At 34.9% G+C, this 18,589-nt stretch overlaps 1 protein-coding gene across 1 annotated transcript; it reads right to left on the bottom strand.

The window, feature by feature from the left end:
- Positions 1 to 215: 215 nt before the first annotated feature.
- Positions 216 to 6,482, bottom strand: LOC104891264 (protein SET DOMAIN GROUP 40). Its single transcript, XM_010676930.4, has 6 exons — positions 6,109 to 6,482; positions 5,876 to 6,026; positions 2,524 to 2,655; positions 2,178 to 2,318; positions 1,036 to 1,326; positions 216 to 951 (listed from the first exon to the last, which is right to left on the bottom strand). Exons 1-6 carry the CDS (start codon positions 6,258 to 6,260, stop codon positions 313 to 315), a joined length of 1,506 nt encoding a protein of 501 aa, XP_010675232.3. The 5' UTR covers positions 6,261 to 6,482; the 3' UTR covers positions 216 to 312.
- Between the last annotated feature and the right edge of the window lie 12,107 nt (positions 6,483 to 18,589).

Below are 18,589 nucleotides of genomic sequence, written 5' to 3'. Positions count from 1 at the left end.
ATTATAGGATTCAAGACTGGATTTGTCCCAAGATTCTTCATCGGTGAGATATTGATTAAGTTTATCTTCCTTTTGTAGTTATGTCTCCTCAAAATCCTTTGTCGATCTTTATATTATCAAAGATAAAGGAGATGAAATTAATGTTTGATTATCGTTCAATCACGAAAGCGGAGAATTCTTGCATAGGTGAAAGATTTTCTGTTATGTGGTCGAAATTGACACATTTGGGTCGACCTCAATTTTGCACATATTAGACCCATAATTTTATTTATTCAGGAGAGATACAACGAGATTAGGATAGTTCTCCCAAGACTATAAATTCTCCATTTCACGCCATTTACAGTGGAGAGTCTCAATAGCTTGAGAGCAAAACGAAATGCAATAAACTAGCGTTTTTTTGTACCTAAGCCTCCACTGAACTGCCAATTTCCACCTATCCATGGACCTTTTCACCTTTGAGGACAGAGCTAACACATCACTTCCGCCGCAGCAGAGGTCCAAGAATTTGCAATATTCCATGGTAGCTGCATGAGTCATATTGATTGGCTTCTCAAAGGACTGAAGTTGTTGAGCCTTGTCAATTGCGCCAAGTAATGATTGGTCATCTTCTATAGTTGAGGGAAGACTATTCAGAAGTGCACGACAATTTGATAACAACCATTTCATCACCTTTTTATCATTTTCTAGAGAGATCTGTGACCCAGAAAGTGCAAGGTAACCAACAGATTTTCGCTGCTTTGGAGGAGTTACCCACAATCTTAATGCAGATAGCAGTGCAAATGAAGGTTTCCCATTGTGTTGAATGTACAGAGAATCTGCAGGCCATGAATGGCAAGCAGATATGTCATGTTGTAAAGGTATAAAAACCTTGTCATTTGGATTCACATCCAGAACAAACCCATAATGTTCAAGAAGTTCCAAGTTTGTGTATATCCCATATCTTAACAGAACCTGCATTAATGACAATACTTTCAGTACAGTAACCACATGTGATATCAGCAATGAGCTTCTCAAAAGATTGGTGGGTTATCGTACCTGCTCCCCATTCTTGTAGTTTTTCTTCGCATACAAGCAATATGCAGCTACATCTTCGTCATAGCCACCATCAGTTAACCTGTCTGACCAGGCATCATATTGTTCAGCATCTAAAAGTGGATCCTCTTTCTCACCTCCATTCTGGAAAGATAACAAAGAGTCACCAAGCCAACTCTCGCAAACTTCTGCATCAGCTAACTCCTCTCCAGGTGCAGCATAATTGAAAAGGTCTCCCACAGGACACAAGCCCCCAGCACTATTCCATGGTATATGGAATGTTCGTGATGATATCTACAAGAAAAGAAAGTTGAGGTCAAAATACAGTATAAGCCATGAGAAAAGCTTATCAAAGCAATTTCCTTCATCATTAAGCAAGACCCCAAGTAAAGAAAGTAATATGAATCTGCACTCTCTCCAGTTGGCAAGATCTAGGAAGGCCCAGATGTAGATAATAGATAGCCTTAAACAGTGAGACATGAGACTAGTAGAATGGTTGTTTCAAAACCTAAGCAAAGTAGAAGATGGATAACTATGTTAGTGATAACCTGATTATGGAACAAGTAAAATTTCCGGAGATTGCTGTCATTGATTCTCTTGAGACTCTCTTGAGAGGCTACAATTACCATCAGCAAAACATAAAGCATACTGATGACATAATGAGAAAGGCATTTTTGCTATGCCACTGATACTAGTTGCTTTGCTATTCTACCAAATGTCCTAAGCTTGGCTGAGGGGAGAGCAGACTATTTTGCGATTCGGGGGAAGAACAAAAACAATTGAGAAGTGACTTCCCGCTGCATTCAGAAGGCAAAACTGAGCAAAAGACAGCCACTTGTCTAAAATGATACAATTCATCTTGCCAAAAATATCTTTACAGGATTGACACCAACCATAAGTGACTTCCTACTTCCGAACAAAGCCACCATAACAGCAAATAATTAAGAAGTATCAGTAATTAGATTTCGAGATCTGTGTTCAAGGACTTGTGACCAGAATCCACACTAAGTCACAGACAAGACAATCTACTTAAGGTCATTAAAGCATATCCATATATACAGACAGTTTGTAGACACATGCCCATGCACTTGAGTGTAAGCATTACAAGTTATCATACTTGCATAGATGCGTGGTTATATTCTTACCGTTGCAGACGTCCAAAGCCAAGCCCTAAAATTCACAAGTTGAGGCTTCAATTGGAGTTGTTCTAGCAATGACATTGCTTCCATCCAATCTGACTCAGCCTTTGATGTGACCTTCTCTGTTATCCAAATAGCATCATCCACCTACGAATAAGATTCACAGTTCAGCAAACAATGTCAAAATAATGTGGTCAGGAGGAGAATGGATAAATTAAAGATTTGTGACATGAAAATTCAGGCAGCAGGGACAATAAATAAGTAGATATTCTAAGTTATCAAGCATTGGTAGCAAATGATAGCAGAACAAAGATGAAATGAATAGCGTAAATTACTAATGTCAGAACCAAACTTGCAATGCTTTTGTCTCGAACGGACCAAAACTTGATAGAGTGTCATAGCTTCTAGGAATATGCACTAGATAAGGATACCAAGCAGACCTCTTTCCTTTGTTCATTTCGGCTAATAGACACACGGAGAGAACCTACAAAATTCAACAACAATTACTTAAGTGAGAAAAGGCACACAACGGAAAACAGCTAATATAAGAGTCAGAACTCAAAGAAACAGTCTGGTTCAGATCATATTCTGACACAACTTTTTCTGCATTACTTTTCTTTTTTGAAAGGAAAGGTAAAGACAAATTACGGGAAGTCTTCTATCAAGAATATGCCTACGCAATCTAAACCAAGATATTTCAGCCCTATTACTGTATAGTATATAACTATATAAGGACTCAGGTATCCGTCTAAGCAGGTTGAGATTTAACCATAGAGCACAGAAGTGACAGAACAATCTGAAACAATAGATCAATGCTACAATTATGGATATAAAGTAAAACTTGATGACATGTGACAAATTTAAAAGGAATTAGGTGGTCAAGAACAGCAAATACAGTAGATGGATCTCGGCCAAGGCAAGAACAATCTTCATTTCCTAGCAAGAAGTTACAGAAAGCTAAACATGATAACTGAACGACATCCCATCTAATATTAGAGTCATAGTGCCATAAAGAAAATATGATTTAGGTCAAAGAACACAGTAGAGCAGAAAGCAGCGTCTCAGTAAGTCCATTGCATATTCCAAATTTTCTTTCCAACCATCACCACCCAAAGACAACAACTGTAGAATTTATACACAAAATCTAGTTGAATTTTTTCATCATTTTCCTCAGCTTCAAGTTACCAAGTAATCAGTGTGCAATATATAACAAAAAAAGCTCACTATGGATGCTCATTATCAATAATAATGACAAAAAAAACATTGGTCCCATCTCATTGCAACATTGTACGGATAATAACAGAGTAAGAAAGATCATGGAAGCTAGTGAGAAGAAATTGGCATACATTAAGAAGCGAGACATGATTAGACAATGGAAGCAAAAAGGTGCAGTCAGTAAACTGGATCTCATAACATGAATTTTCTTCACCTCCTCAAAAGCTGCAATAGATGACGCACTTTCCAAGGAACATCACTGGTGGATCAGAAAATCCATCTAGAAAAATTGATAAAGGAAGCATCCAGAAATTATCAGCCTTAGCCAAAGTAGATGGAAGATTTAGTCAAAACTCCTAGTCCCAAATGGTTTTGTTCTTAAGTTTTGAAATACAAACAAATACTAAAACCCCATTGGTTATTGTTTCCCCCTTCTCTACTCCCTGGAGTATCTTCTTCATTCATAATGTTATTCCCTTACTAGTTACAAAATCTGTGTAGGCTCTATACTTCCAAGTTGGGATAGGAGATGATCCCCGTTTCCGACCCCCTCCCGAACTAATAAACAACACAAAAAAGGGAAAATTTTGCCAAGTTTAGACATTTAGTTGAAGTTTAAAAAAAAGAGTTATATACTTGTATCACTCTGCTCCCAAAATTAAGAAAAGATGCAAAATATATATATATATATATATATATATATATATATATATATATATATATATATATATAAAACATTTTTCTTAGGTGATATGATGTTAATGATTCATTATGCATTATGAAATCTAATTCCACTCTATCCTATTTCAAATTTCTTGCATCAGTCGATAGGCAGTTGTTGAAAAGTGAAAACTGTTATTTGGGTTGTAATTTGTAAATTTGTGTCTAGGAGAAAGTGAGTGGAGTTTTTAGTCCTAAAGTAGAGAGAATAGGCACTAATAATTATTGTTGTGATGAGCAGCAAAAAATTTGAATCATTACAAAATCTCATATAAGACTGTCTTACTATATTTTATGGTAAGACGAGGGTAACTTGTTATCTTAAAGAGGTCACTTGCGGTAGTTATGACTCCTTTAACTTATATAGTGACTCCTTTAACTTACAAAGTGATTATTTTATGGCACAAAGTGAGGTGGTCTTACCATAAATTTGTTTAAGGCATACATAAGACTTGCTATAAAATCATTGGCACTAGTCATGTAATGGAAACAATCCTACCACGAGCCAACCCCACCCTATCTAAAAGACTAAAACCCACACTACATCTGTCAGATGTATCTTATACAGAAATTAAAACAGTTGAATCGGCAAAGAGGCTTATTCTCCTTCTTCCCAGCTACAACTCCAACAAACTTCTATTTCCAGTCAAAATATAAACATTATATTTGAATTAGAGGAAATACAGAAAAAGGGAGGAGAAAAGTTCCCTTGTTCACATAAGAGATTGGGGTAAGGAAGGGGAGGGAGGGATCCATTTTTTATTTTTCCCTCCATCTTTAATAAACATTGTCCTTTTTAATTTGGAGAGATTTGATATGAAAATAGAGCTCCATCTAAAATCATCCTACAAAAAACACCAATACTATAAATTTCATGATACTTTAACAATCCCATTTTGAGTACGTCCAATTAGAGTGTTCGACAAAAGTTCTATTTGGATGCAATAATCCAACTGTGGCGGGTATAGTTTAGTGGTAAAAACGTGACTTTGTTCCCTTTCTCTCCCGTTCCTTCCTCCTCCTTCCTTTCCCTTCCTTTCCATTCTATGTTCAATATTGCTATCCAAACAAAGTGTAACACTTTGTTTCAATAGTAATCATGACAGGAAGGACGGGAAAGAAAGGAAGGGGAGTGAAGAGCAACCTTCGATTTTCCTTCTAAATGCTTCCAACACTCAAAGGTAGTTTATTAAGAGGAGAAGAAAATGATATCCTTCTAATTTCCTTCCCTTCCCTTCTTCTATGTTTTATCCAAACAAGACAAAATGCATCCCTGCCTTCCTGTCCCTCCAACTTCCCCTATCCAAACACACTCTAAACATGTTGACTATGACACATAGAACCTTAAGCCATTTTTGTGCAATAGTCAAGGACTCAAATTAAGATATCCCAAAATGCTCATTATCGAATTGACCGGAGCGATGTTTTAATGGTGCAATTCTGAGTTGGAAAGTTCGGCATACAGTCACAGTCAGCCGTTCAACAAATTTATCACTATAAACATCAATTAAAAGTAGAACAATCACAAATCCCATAATCCCCTATCTTCAACTTCTACATTTAATTCAACTCCTACATATACTATCACTCACAAGTCACAAAGCTTATAACAACACAGCTTTCCCCCAATCATAAAAGGGATATTTCCACCCAACTCTTAAATTATAAATGCAATTACAGACATAATAACACAAATTCCATCTCAAATTCAAACATTTCTGTATACCCGTAATTAAGAATCCAATGATTAAAGAAGCAAAAACGCAAACCTGTGTAGATGATAGATAATCATGAGATTGAACACAATGAGCAAGTTTCTGATCTTTTTCAAGAACACTCTCAACTGTCATTAGTACAGATTTTGGAACTCTCAAGATCATTTCCCCTTTTTTAAGATCACGTACAGCCGCCAAACCCCTCCTGCAATTGAAAAATCATACACTCACTACCAAAAAAAATGTGGGAAAAGAAAAAAAAAAGGGTAAGAAGTAGGAAAAAGTACCCTCCAGCTTCAGGAAAATCAGAGATGGAGAGTGAATGACCCAAACATGAAGAGGAGACCGTAGAAGGAGGATGATGATGAGGCGCGTCTGAGACGCCAAGCTGCGCTGCCCATTCGAGAAATGTTGTTAAATTTGGTTGTTGCGCTGCCATTTTTCTTTGCCTTCTTGCTGGTTTTGCTCTCTCCTCTCTAGTCTCTACAATGCTTTTCAATACTTTGATTTGCCCTCAAAAATTGGGCCATCCAATGTTGTAGTTTGTGTATGGGATAACAAAGCATGGTTGGGTTATTGGAAGGATCGGGTTGAGTCGTATCGAGTTGGTACAAATTAATCATGGATATGGATAATGTTGGGTCAGGTCCAATCACAATCAACACAAATTTTTTTGCTCGTTGGGTGAATTGTGGTGAGTCTTGCTAGGGTAATTTTTTTTATTTAAAAAAAGCGATTAATCATGATGAAGAAGATTGAATTTAATTTCAGGCTTAGAAATCACTTCAACTAGATTTTTTTTAACCATATGAGCCATGAAGGCAGTACAAAGAAGGAAAGAGGGGATTCGAATCACTTCAACTAGATTGTGGTTACTAACCTCAAATTGACCTATCATTATGTCGGTTTAAAAATTGAACCAAGCTACCCTATGTGTACTATTTCATGAAAAATTTTACTTCCACCATTTTGTTTTACTTGGAACATTAAAGTTTGTGAGCTACAAAATTTTAACATGTAAAGTGTTGTTGAATTTATCTCAATGTATATTTATAAGATTTCATCTTTTTTATATTTTTCAAAAAATTTTAATCAGAAATACCAATGCTCAAAGTTGTATAAAGACAAGCGAAAAAATCAAAAGAAAAGGAATTTAGTTTTTACACTAAAAGAAAAGGAAAATGTGTTAAAAAATCACCTTTTAAATGCCATTTTGTTGAGAAACCATTTATTAAAAAAATTGGTAAGAACCCGCAATATATAAACTTTTCTTTGTGAGATGAAACTTTTTGTCCAAAACTAACCTGTAACTTTCACTATTTTTCAAGCATTAACTCACAATCACACGCATACATCACATGACGCACTTAAACCCCCAATTTCACCTCTTATCCTCTCATATTTCTCCCTAATATTGTTCTCTCTCCTGTCGCATCTCTACACCTCTTCAATATCCAAGAATATGAGGGCAATGAAAAATATTGAATAATTAAGTGGGTTACTTATTGTTATACGCCTTTTGCTTTCTCTTTTCTCTCTAAAACCCTACTAGCTCCTCTACCCCTTCTTTAACAGTTTAGGGGCATCCATGAAGGGGTAAGATGACCATCATAAGACAATATAGGTGAAAAAGATTACAGTTTTTGTAGCCGGCAACTTCTTAGTCAATGGTGGCTTCTCCCCAATGTTGCCCCGACACACTTCAGTGTGATGGCTGTCAAGTTAAAATGTATATCAGTGACAAGTAATAGAAAAAAAATATTTGGATACTCCACAATAACAGATCATAAACTTTCAAATACATACTAAGAAGTCCAGAGCTCAGTTTGTGAGGGCATGCTGCTCCATTAGATGGCCTCTCATTTCTAAACCATGTAGACTCTTGAAATCAAGATGTGATATGACATATAAATGATAGCCATGATCAAAGATCTAGAACTATCAGTTTCGAGCTATACTCTAAAAAAAGTAGCATGTTTCACAAAATCTAATGTATTCTGCATATTCTATTTCTTTAACTGGAGATGGCAAAATAGAGACCAGGATCATTAATACTGGGTCTATAGGTTAGCAGCTTCAGAGTCTGACATCTTTAACTGTATTGTAATACTCATATCTATTTCGCAGTTTGGTTTTATTAACTTCATGTGTCTTATTTTCATTTTCTAACACTATCTTACTTCGACACGAATGCGGATGTCGTATTCAAGTAGAGATAAGAGGATCCGACACTCTACCCCAACAGTATGGCCGATACGAGGATATGGTCAAAAGAGTGCCTTGACCAATTTTATAGACACGAGTATAGTATAAGTGTCCGAAAAAAATCCACACACCTTTTTTCCGTAAAAAAAGTTGGAAAATTGTTAAAAAGTAGGTAGAATTTAAATTTTTACCTTGAAAATTATTATAACTAAGAATAGCAAATATTTATTTTTCATGTTAGTTTAATAAGTAAGAGTAAATGAGGGTCATGTTCCAATACACACTAGTTCCAATAGTCAATACACACATTTAATAAGTATTTATTTTGCTTTTCTTTATAACATTTCAAGCTTTTAGTAATTTTTTTTTTCCAGAATAATCATTTCCCATGTTTGTACCTCCCACCCTTTCACCTTCTATCTCTTTCTCTCATCTTCTTCAATTCTCTTCGTTCTCCCTCTCTGTGTAAATCACATCAGAGCATTGGATAATAATGGAGTCCTCCTTCTAGTTTGAAATTGATCGAAAAGCGAAATCCCCGTGGTAATTTTCAAAAGCCTGATCTCCTCTCTTTCCAATTTCACATCTAGAGTTTGTCATCCAAGCCCTAGATCTGTAATTTCTCCTTTGTAATTTTGATGGGCTTTTCTGTATTCTATTTCTCTCTTCAGATTGGGTGATTTTGACACATCTGTTCCGACACTTTTCTAATACCCAACTCAGACACTTCTTCCAGGCATGTCGAGCGTCGTGTCGAGTAGACACGCGACACCCAAGGTGAAAGAGGGTGTTCTCCTCTCTTTCAAGCAATGCTCTCACACGCGATCTTTCGTCAACACGCCATTTCATTGTGGGTTGTGAGTTGTATTTGAGGGATGAGTAGCAACAAGTTAGTCTGAAGCAAGTTAGTTAACTTTTTCTAACCAATATAGGTTAATTAGTCTAGTTAATTTTGTTCCCCTAACTCACATTATGTTTTTCTAGTCAAAATTGATGTATAATGATGGGGATTAAACCATTTTGTATATTTCTTGTATGGTACATCTCCTTGTATAGGGAAAACAAGAATGAAGTGTTTACATGCGCTGTAAAGGGCTTGTCCCTACTGGTTGAATGACAACCAATTAGTTTTTTTTTTTAATTTAAGATTGCAAATAGCTGATTCGGTTCATCAAGATAACTGGATTAGTTTGCTTGCCATTTTTAAAAAAAAAATTAGATTTGCACTTCAACTGATCCAGTTTTTAAGGAAAGTCGGATCACTTAATATGATTAACTGATCTGGTTTTCCCGTCAAAATCAGAACAGTAACTGATTAACTGATCCGGTTTAGGACCGGATCAATTAATCATTATGAGATACTGCGAGCCCACCCGATTCGGACCAAAATTGGATCGATAAGCCCGATTTTGACCAGACCAGATGCGTTTTTTTCCACTAGTGTTATTCCCTCATATCGAAGCGACACCAGTATATTTCTGAGAGTCGTTGAATAAATTTCTCATTTTTATATTGAAGTTACTAACGATTTTTTTCATGATGTAGATCTTTAATAAAAGCTCGTTCTTTTGTATGTTTTGATGTCTACGCTTTCTTTTTGTTTCATATATATTTTCATGATTGTCCAACTGATGTTTTCATCACTAATATGCTATTATTTCTAATTAAGACCTAAGGAACTGTTCTAATATTATTCAAATATTTGAACAATCTATTAGGAACCTAATAATTTTGATTGCCTAATAACGTATCACTAAAAAAAAATAGTATTTTCGAAATATTTAATCAATCAACTTAAACTAATACTACCTCCGTTTCTTAATAAGTGCAACATTTCCCTTATTTGGAATAGTCACAATAAGTGCAACCAAGCTCAAAATGGTAAAAAAAGTTCAATATTATTACAAATATGCCATCAAAAAGCAAAAGGGGACCACAACTTTTTTGTTTCATCACTTGAATTACTCTACTTTATTGTGGTCCCAACTTTCTCTCTCTACATTCCTTGGTATTCCCCCACTTTCTCTATGTTGCACTTATTAAGAAACGGAGGAAGTATATTTTTGGGGTGCTTGAAAATATTCTCTGGTTATTCTTTTGCATAAAACTTGAAATGATCAAGAGGCTAACAATAGGGTAATTTGATTCCAGATCTTATTCGTACCCTCACCCTCGAACTCAATATATGATTCATTGACCATTATTGGAGTCATGAGGGAAAAATATACATTAGATAAGTCCCTTAAGTTGTCCCTAAGATTTTCCAATATCAATTAGGTTTATCAGTCTTTTTTGAATTACTTGTTGGCGACTTCTTTGAACACAAAACAATTTTCAATCAAAACTTTACACGCTCATCCCGGTAGGTGAATAAAAACACGCCTATAGTTTGGCGACTTCACAAGGGAGAATTTTTTTAAAAGTATTTTTTAAAATGAATCGGTGAAACTTGAAAAGTACAATTCATTCTCTTTTTATGCCTTAGATTCTTAGAGTAGCATTGTTTTGCATATGCATGGCTATCGTTTAAGCCACCATAAGGACAATCTTTCTCACCTCATTAGCGCATGTTCTATTCGTGAGGCCACCCCACGGGGGTTTACACTTTGTCCTTCCGAAAGCTTCCTAAGATATAGTTTTGGATCTTAGTAAGCAAACCTACCCAACCATGACATTGTTCTCTTGTTCCCGAGCTAAGAACTAGAGTGCGTCTTATACGTGGTCCCTTTTTAAGCAAATGTATGAAGCGTGAGATCAACCTCTTAGTCATGGACCATTTTCAGTCTTAACCTAAACTTGACCATAGTTGAAACGTAAAACTGGACTTTAGGTCGAGAAATGTTTGAAAGCCGACAATTCTCTATTTTCCAAAATACCTTTTTCAATATAAAACTTAGAGAATTATCAAAGTATTATCGCCCGTGTGGTAACGTATCGTCTTATTCAGAATTTTGCAGCGGAAAGTATAATAAATGAACTTTAGAAATAAAACTTAGTCAACCAAAAAGTCAATTCTAAAAGTCAAACCAACAAAGTCTACCTCAAAAGTCAAAGTCAATGTCAAAGTCAAAGTCAAATAAAATGTATAGTAAACACAAGCTCTCCAATCCCGAAGCCATGATGCATCATCTTCAAACCTATGATGCACGATACACTACTGATCCCTATAGATTGCTCACCAAATAGGTCATCACATAATCAATAAGGCATAACTATGATCAACACATACACACAAATTACGTAATCAGTTAAGCTGAGTACTACATAGTAAATAAATAAATAAATAAAACAATTTAAACATGATACTAATAAATAATAAGTAGGGATATATAACAATAATAATAATAATAAAGTAACATTGCAGACTACTTTTGCTGAACTAAACTCCACAAGTAACAGATTAATTAATTTAGATGGAATAGTTAGTGGAACGTGCTGTCTAAACCAAAACCAGTCTTCAATCTAGAAAACGAAATACAGGCATGACTCCATATTTCCATGACCTACAATGTCGAGGAAACTTTAAAATAAAAATATGACACGGTGATCAATTCGGTCAAGGTGTGAAAGTTCGGTGCACGATTTGGATTAGTGCCTAATCCAATTCTATCCAAACAAAATTTGGATTTAAATTTTCCAATCCGAATCCAAACCGATTAGAGCATGAATATAATCCAATCCAATTCGATTTTTCATACTCTGATTGGATCCGATCTGAAAATCCGTTTTTTTAAAACTCTAGTTTTTTAATGAAATAAATTAGGAAAATTTGTACAAAACCACCTTAAGTTTTCACTTATTTAGAAACTCTCACCTTTATGTTTTTTTCGCCTAAATTTCCACCTAAACTTTATAAAACCTTTATAAACTCCCACCACTTAACGAATTTTGCCAAACTCCGTTAGTGGTGGGGCCCACATTAGTTATTTTTTTTGTTTTTCCCTCCAAAAAAATCAGAAACATCACCCGCTCTCGCACATTTTGGCAAAATATCACTGCTGGTATATTAACAACAAATCAATAATAACGAGCTCAAACTTTGCTCCTTCTAAAATGGTGGCAGAGAGATGAAAAAAATGAGGGGGGAAGATAAGTGATGAGTTGGAGGGAAATTCTAAATTATAAGAAGGGGAAGTGAGTTGTTTGGAGGGAAAAAAAAATTGATGTGGGCCCCACCACTAACGGAGTTTGGCAAAATCCGTTAAGTGGTGGGAGTTTATAAAGGTTTTGTAAAGTTTAGGTGGAAATTTAGGGAAAAAAAACATAAAGGTGGGAGTTTCTAAATAAGTGAAAACTTAAGGTGGTTTTATGCAAATTTTCCAATAAATTAAGCACAACAGAAGCCTAATAGATTTAGGAAATGAGGAATTAAGTGTTGTTAGGATTTTAGGGGATCGGAAGGGTTGAAGAGATACGTCTATTAGGCTATGGACTAGGCTTTTCTAAAAAAAAAAAAATCAATTAGTTACTTAAGCCCAATCCAGATACATAATACAAGGCATATTGTTATTCAGTTATATTGGATTTTTGGATCCAATTACTCTTAATCCAATCCGATTCAAAAATCCAATTTTTCAAAAATCTCAATCCAAATCCAATCCAAACACACTTCGAATCCGATCCGAATTACTAATTCGGATTGGATTGGATTGGATTTTCGATTTTATCCGAATATATAACTTTCTCCGTTGATCCGGTTCCAAGAAAAGCCATGGGCTACCACCAGGTACTCCAACTCATACTTGTCCAACACTTCATACGTGCACGCAAGTCTAAAGCTATTGCTATCCATGTTTCACTTTACATGATTAATAATTTATTCACTTGTTATGACTCAAAAGTAGGACAAAAAATATAATCATCAAACAATCATAAACTTCTGTTATTATGATCTTAGGATTAGACAAGGTGATCATCAACTTAACAACCTAAGATTAATTCCAACTTTTAATCTATAACCTTCCTTTATTCGTTGAACCAAGTCAACAACCAACCAACCTTTTATAGGTATAATAATCAACTTATCAAATAAGGCCCTCGGTCCTCATAAAGTAATTAAATAATCGAAAGGGAACAACATGATTCAATCATGATCCAAACCAACATAAATATTAATTCGTGATGTAAATTAATAAAATAAAGTTCTCAAATCTCATATACTTGCATCAATCTTCCATACAAACATAATATAATATCACAACCAAAATGTTTCACACAACGACATAAAACATGAAAATTCAATGAAATAGAAATCACACATGAACTAAAAATAGTTCCCTATACTTGCTAGTACATAATCCTTATCCTTAGAGCACGATACTAATTTAATTAACACATAGGTATGCAGGTATCTTGTGTAGACAAATCGATAGGCCACTTTCACAACCTTAAAAGTCGTCTAAAGAGAAATCTCCTTCTAAAATAACCAATATAATCCACAATCAATAGTTTATAAAGTTTCAGCAAGAATAAAATACTTTAAACCCTTCTTAAAATTATTTAAAAACCTTTCCCATCATTAAACTTAATTATGAAAACCTCCTAGTATAGTACTATTACACTAGTTATTAAAAACCCTTAAAAACTCATACTTCCTCCGTTCCATAATAAGTGAAACACTTCTCTAAAAAACCTCTCACATTAAAGAGAGAAGTGTTTCACTTATTATGGAACGGAGGAAGTATTAAAATCATAAAAATTCCATCACTAACATCCTTTTTACATTTTCAGCAACATATAATATATACTAAAACCCTTTTTAAACATACTTAAAATCATAAGAATACTCAAATTTTTTCAAAAGTTGGTAAGATGAAGGACCCTACTGAACTGGCACCTGGCACAGGTTTAACCAGTTAGGTTTGCAGGTCAGACTCATTGGAGGGGAGGAGAGATGGTAAGGAAAACCTCACCCCAAAAATCCTCTAGTGGGATTTGATCTCATGACCTTGAAGTCATAAGAATACTCAATTTCATAAACTATAATATACTAATATGATTTTTCAACTCATAAAACCCTAAAAATTCATGCTTTGATGATTAAAATTTCAATTCAAACATAATAAATAAATCTGAATTTTAATTACTTCATTACATAAATTATATAATCTTAGATTCATAATTAAATCATCAAACTATAACTTTTAAACATAAACATATTAAAACATACCCTTTAAAATACAAACTTTGCATTAAAATAACTTGAGGAAGAAAAATAACCAAACAAAGAAGAGTATAGAGAAGGACGGACGCTGAGAGGAGGGAGGCAGTTGGCGGGGGCATGGCACGGTGGCAACAGCGGTGGCATGATGACGGCAGTCCGAGAGAGAGAGAAAACCGTGTGGAGGAAGAAGAAAAGAGAGAAAAGAAAAAGAGGAGATATGACCGAATTTTTGGGGAGGAAGAGAGAGAAAATAAATGTGTTTAATGTGTGGCGATTTGTGTAATAAAGGGTATTTATAAGTTCCCCTAGTAGGGGTCCAATAAGGAGTGGGTTAGTTTAATGAAGATGTTCATATGAAAAGCTATAAGGTTTGAGCTCCTCTAGGCTAATATTAAGAAATAAAATCACTAAGGGCCCGTTCGGCATTACTGTGGTTTTTCATTTTTTGGTTTTTGGATTTTCAAAGTCATACGATATATGTCCCATAATGAATAAAAAATTAGTCAAATTTATTGGGAACATGATGATTTTGAAAACTGACAACTCAAAAGTGAAAAACACTTTTTCTGGTTTTCTGCTTTTGGTTTTTAGTTTTCAAAAAAATTGAAAACTAAAAACAAAAAACGACAACAAACGGACCCTAAATAACTAAATAATTGATTATTTAAAATCACTAAATAATTCTTTTAACTTTCAAATAGTCAACCTTTTAAGAAATAAATTATATATAAATATTAAAGCATACTAAAATATATAGAAATATTCATTAAAATATATTTATAAAATTCATAAATCTATGGAAGATAACAATTTAAACCCTCTTAAAAAAAGTTTCATCCCGAAACTTGGCACGAAAACTCACGCATTTTCAAAAGCTTTTTCTATTCAAATTCCACTGGAAATACTTGTATCACAACATGTGTACACTTTTTACTAACTTTTAAATCACTTGCGTTACTCATGAACACATTTTTCATGCGTAGAATCTATTTATTTTGTACCAACATGTGGAAATCGCCAAAATAAGCATAAAATGCATAAAATAAGGTAAAAGAGCGCGAAATTCTATCGCATTCTAACCCTCTTAAAGAAAAGGAGTTACGCCCTCGTAACTCACCTCAAGTAATAACTCAGGATAGTTCTTCCTCATTTCATCTTCGGCTTCCCACGTTGCCTCTTCAAACTTATGGTTAGACTAAAACACTTTCACGATATTCACATTGTTATTGCGTGTACTACACATCTTTTTATCGAGAATTCTCACTGGTTTTTCTTCATATGCGAGGCTACTATCAATTTGGATTCTTCCAGGCTCTAAAATATTTCTCATCAGGGATATATCTCTTTAGTTGGGAAATATGAAATACATCGTGCATTTTCTCGAATTCCATTGGCAATGCCAACTTATAAGCTACCTTCCCAAATATTTGCGAAATCTCATATGGGCCAACATATTTAGCACTTAATTTGCCTTTTTTCTCAAATCTCATCACTCCCTTAGTTGGTGATACATTCAAAAACAATTTATCACCCACCGCGAATTCATATTCTTTTCGCTTTAAGTCCGCATCTGCCTATCTTGGGCAGCTTGAATTCTAGTCTGAATCAACTTCACATTTCTTAACGATCTCGTCAATAAATTATGTCCCCAATACTATATTCTCACAAAAATCATTCCAGTAGATAGGACTTCTACATTTCATTCCATACAGTGCCTCAAATGGAGCCATCTTAATGCTCGCATGATAACTATTATTGTATGAAAACTCAATCAAGTCTAATTGGTCTTCCCAACTACCTTGGAAGTTAATGGCGCACACTATCAACATATCTTTCATAGTCTGGTTAGTCCTCTCAGTTTGACCATCGGTTGTAGGGTGAAATGCAGTGCTCATTTTCAATGTTGTCCCAAGATTCAACCGGACCTTGTGCCCAAATTTCGAGAGGAATCTCGAATCAAGATCTGAAATAATATCTGTTGGGACCCCATGTAATCTCACTACATACTTGATATACATTTTCGCAAGTTGCTTCTTCTTCCATGTCTCTTTAATTGGAATGAACACAACATATTTCGTCAGATGGTCCACAATAACCCAAATAGTATCATTGCCGTTTCTCGTCTTCGGTAAAGTATGTCACAAAATCCATTGAGATAGATTCCCACTTCCATCTATGAACCTCTAAGGATTGAATCTTCCCCATTGGTCTCTTATGATCTATCATCACTTTCTGTCAGGATAGACACTTAGACACGAGTTCAACGACCTCACACTTCATAGTCGGCCACCAATAGATATTCTTAAGATTCTTATACAACTTATCACCCTAGGGTGCACAAAATCTGGAGTATTATTCCCCTCATACAGAAGTCGTCTCTTAAGCTCGTTACATTTTTGTGGTACATACCACCTTCCCTTGAATCTCAAACTTCCACCATCATGAATCTTAAAGTTGACTTCTTTACCTTACTTCATCTTCTCCTTAATCTTGTCTAGGTGCTCAACTCCAACTTAACCCTCTTTGATCTCGTCGAAAACTGATACCCCAATGACAAATCACTCAATCTTGCCTCGATCTCCCTAGGATTTAAAATTTCTAAGCTAAGCCTTTGCATATCTCGAAATAATTCCTCGGGAACTACCAAGGTATTCATGCTATGGCTCGATTTCCTACCCAAAGTATCGACAACTACATTTGCATTTCCTTCATGATAGTAGATGTCTAGGTCATAGTCCTTGATCAACTCTAACCATCTCCTTTGTCTCATATTGAGATCTTTCTGGGTGAAAATGTACTTCAAGTTCATATGGTCGGTAAAGATCTTACAGGTTTCTTGATAAAGGTAATTTCTCCAAATTTTCAAGGCAAACACGATTGCTGCTTACTCTAAATCATGGGTAGGGTAATTATCCTCATACGGTTTCAACTGATGTGATGCACATGCGATCATTCCCATTCTACTGCAGTTTACATCCCAAATCATTCTTCGAAGTATCACTATACACATAATGACCTAAACATGCTACTTTCTCCAAACGAAAGTCACACTTAGAAAACTTGGCATTAAATTGATTGTTCCTAAGCGTCTCCAATATAATACTCAAGTGCTTATCGTGATCTTCCTCACTCGTTGAATAAATCAGAATATCATCAATTCACTATTAGAAAAAACCTCTTTTGCTACTTTACAAATGCTCGGGTTGTTAAAACAACCCGAGCATTTGACAAGTTTTTGGAAAAAAATGAAAAAGAAAAATTCACAAATGCTCGGGTTTTTAAAAACAACCCGAGCATTTGACTAATTTAATAGTTTTTTTTTGAAAAAGAAATTTAATACTTGGAAGTTGGAACTGAAAGTCTAAAACTATTCCCCCTCTAATCTCTATTCTCTCTCTCTTTCCCTCTCCACTCACTCTCGAAGTCTTGATCTGCTTCTCTTTCTCTCTCTTCCCCTCTCTTCCCCTCTCTTCCCCTCTTCACTCACTCTCGATCTGCTTCTTCGAATGCATGTCCAGGTAATTTCTTTCGATTTTTATTGCTGTATTTTATTTTTATTGCTGTATTTTTTTTTTTTTTTTGGTTTATTGGAGTTTGGGGATTATTTTAGGGTTTTCATTGATTCTTTAAGGTTTTGAGTTTTAAGGTTTCCCTTTTCTGAATTTTTATCTTCCCAATTCCTTCTCTCATACCTCACTATACAAATTAGGCAACACTTGCTTTCTATCTCCTTGTTCTCAGGTCTGAAGGTAACACTGACTTTTCTGTTAGTGCATTTTTTTTAGGTTTTACGAATTGATTCTTCATTTATTTTGTTTAATTGGCGAATATCAGTTTGCCATACTTGACTTTCTGTTAGTGTGTCTATTTTAGGTTTCGTGAATTGATTCTTATAAACTTGTATGATTTTTGTCCGTGAAGTTGTCAATCTAATTTATGAAGTATTCAGGATTTTGATGTTTGATTTCGAAGATGGTTGATTTTTCGATGGTTTGCTGGAGTTTTGTGTCTCTTACTAAAAACTATTTGCTTGGATTAGTTTCTTGAATTAACATCACCACTTAATATATGTGTTCAATTTCCAACTTTCCTACTCATTATCATTTGATTTGCTCCAGCTTTCATTGGTTGCATACGTTTGATTATAATATGATTTCTAATGGGAATTACGTGCTGTCGTGCTCCAACATTCCTCAAGTTTATGTGTTTACTTACCCGGATTGTATAATTGCTGCACATTCTCCTCAATAATTAGTAACATGAACATATTATGAAGAGCGCTGAACGAAAATGTCAAAATGAAATCTCATGTGGATTTATTTTGAACTCTCTTTTCTTTATTCAAAGTGCATACTGAATATCATATGTTCCTATGGCATACGGGTCGTCAGATGATCCCG

Source organism: Beta vulgaris, chromosome 4, assembly GCF_026745355.1.
Source record: "Beta vulgaris subsp. vulgaris cultivar EL10 chromosome 4, EL10.2, whole genome shotgun sequence".
NCBI lineage: Eukaryota > Viridiplantae > Streptophyta > Magnoliopsida > Caryophyllales > Amaranthaceae > Beta > Beta vulgaris.
The sequence above is the reverse complement of the archived record's forward strand: the minus strand, read 5'-3'. Positions and strand labels throughout refer to the sequence as shown.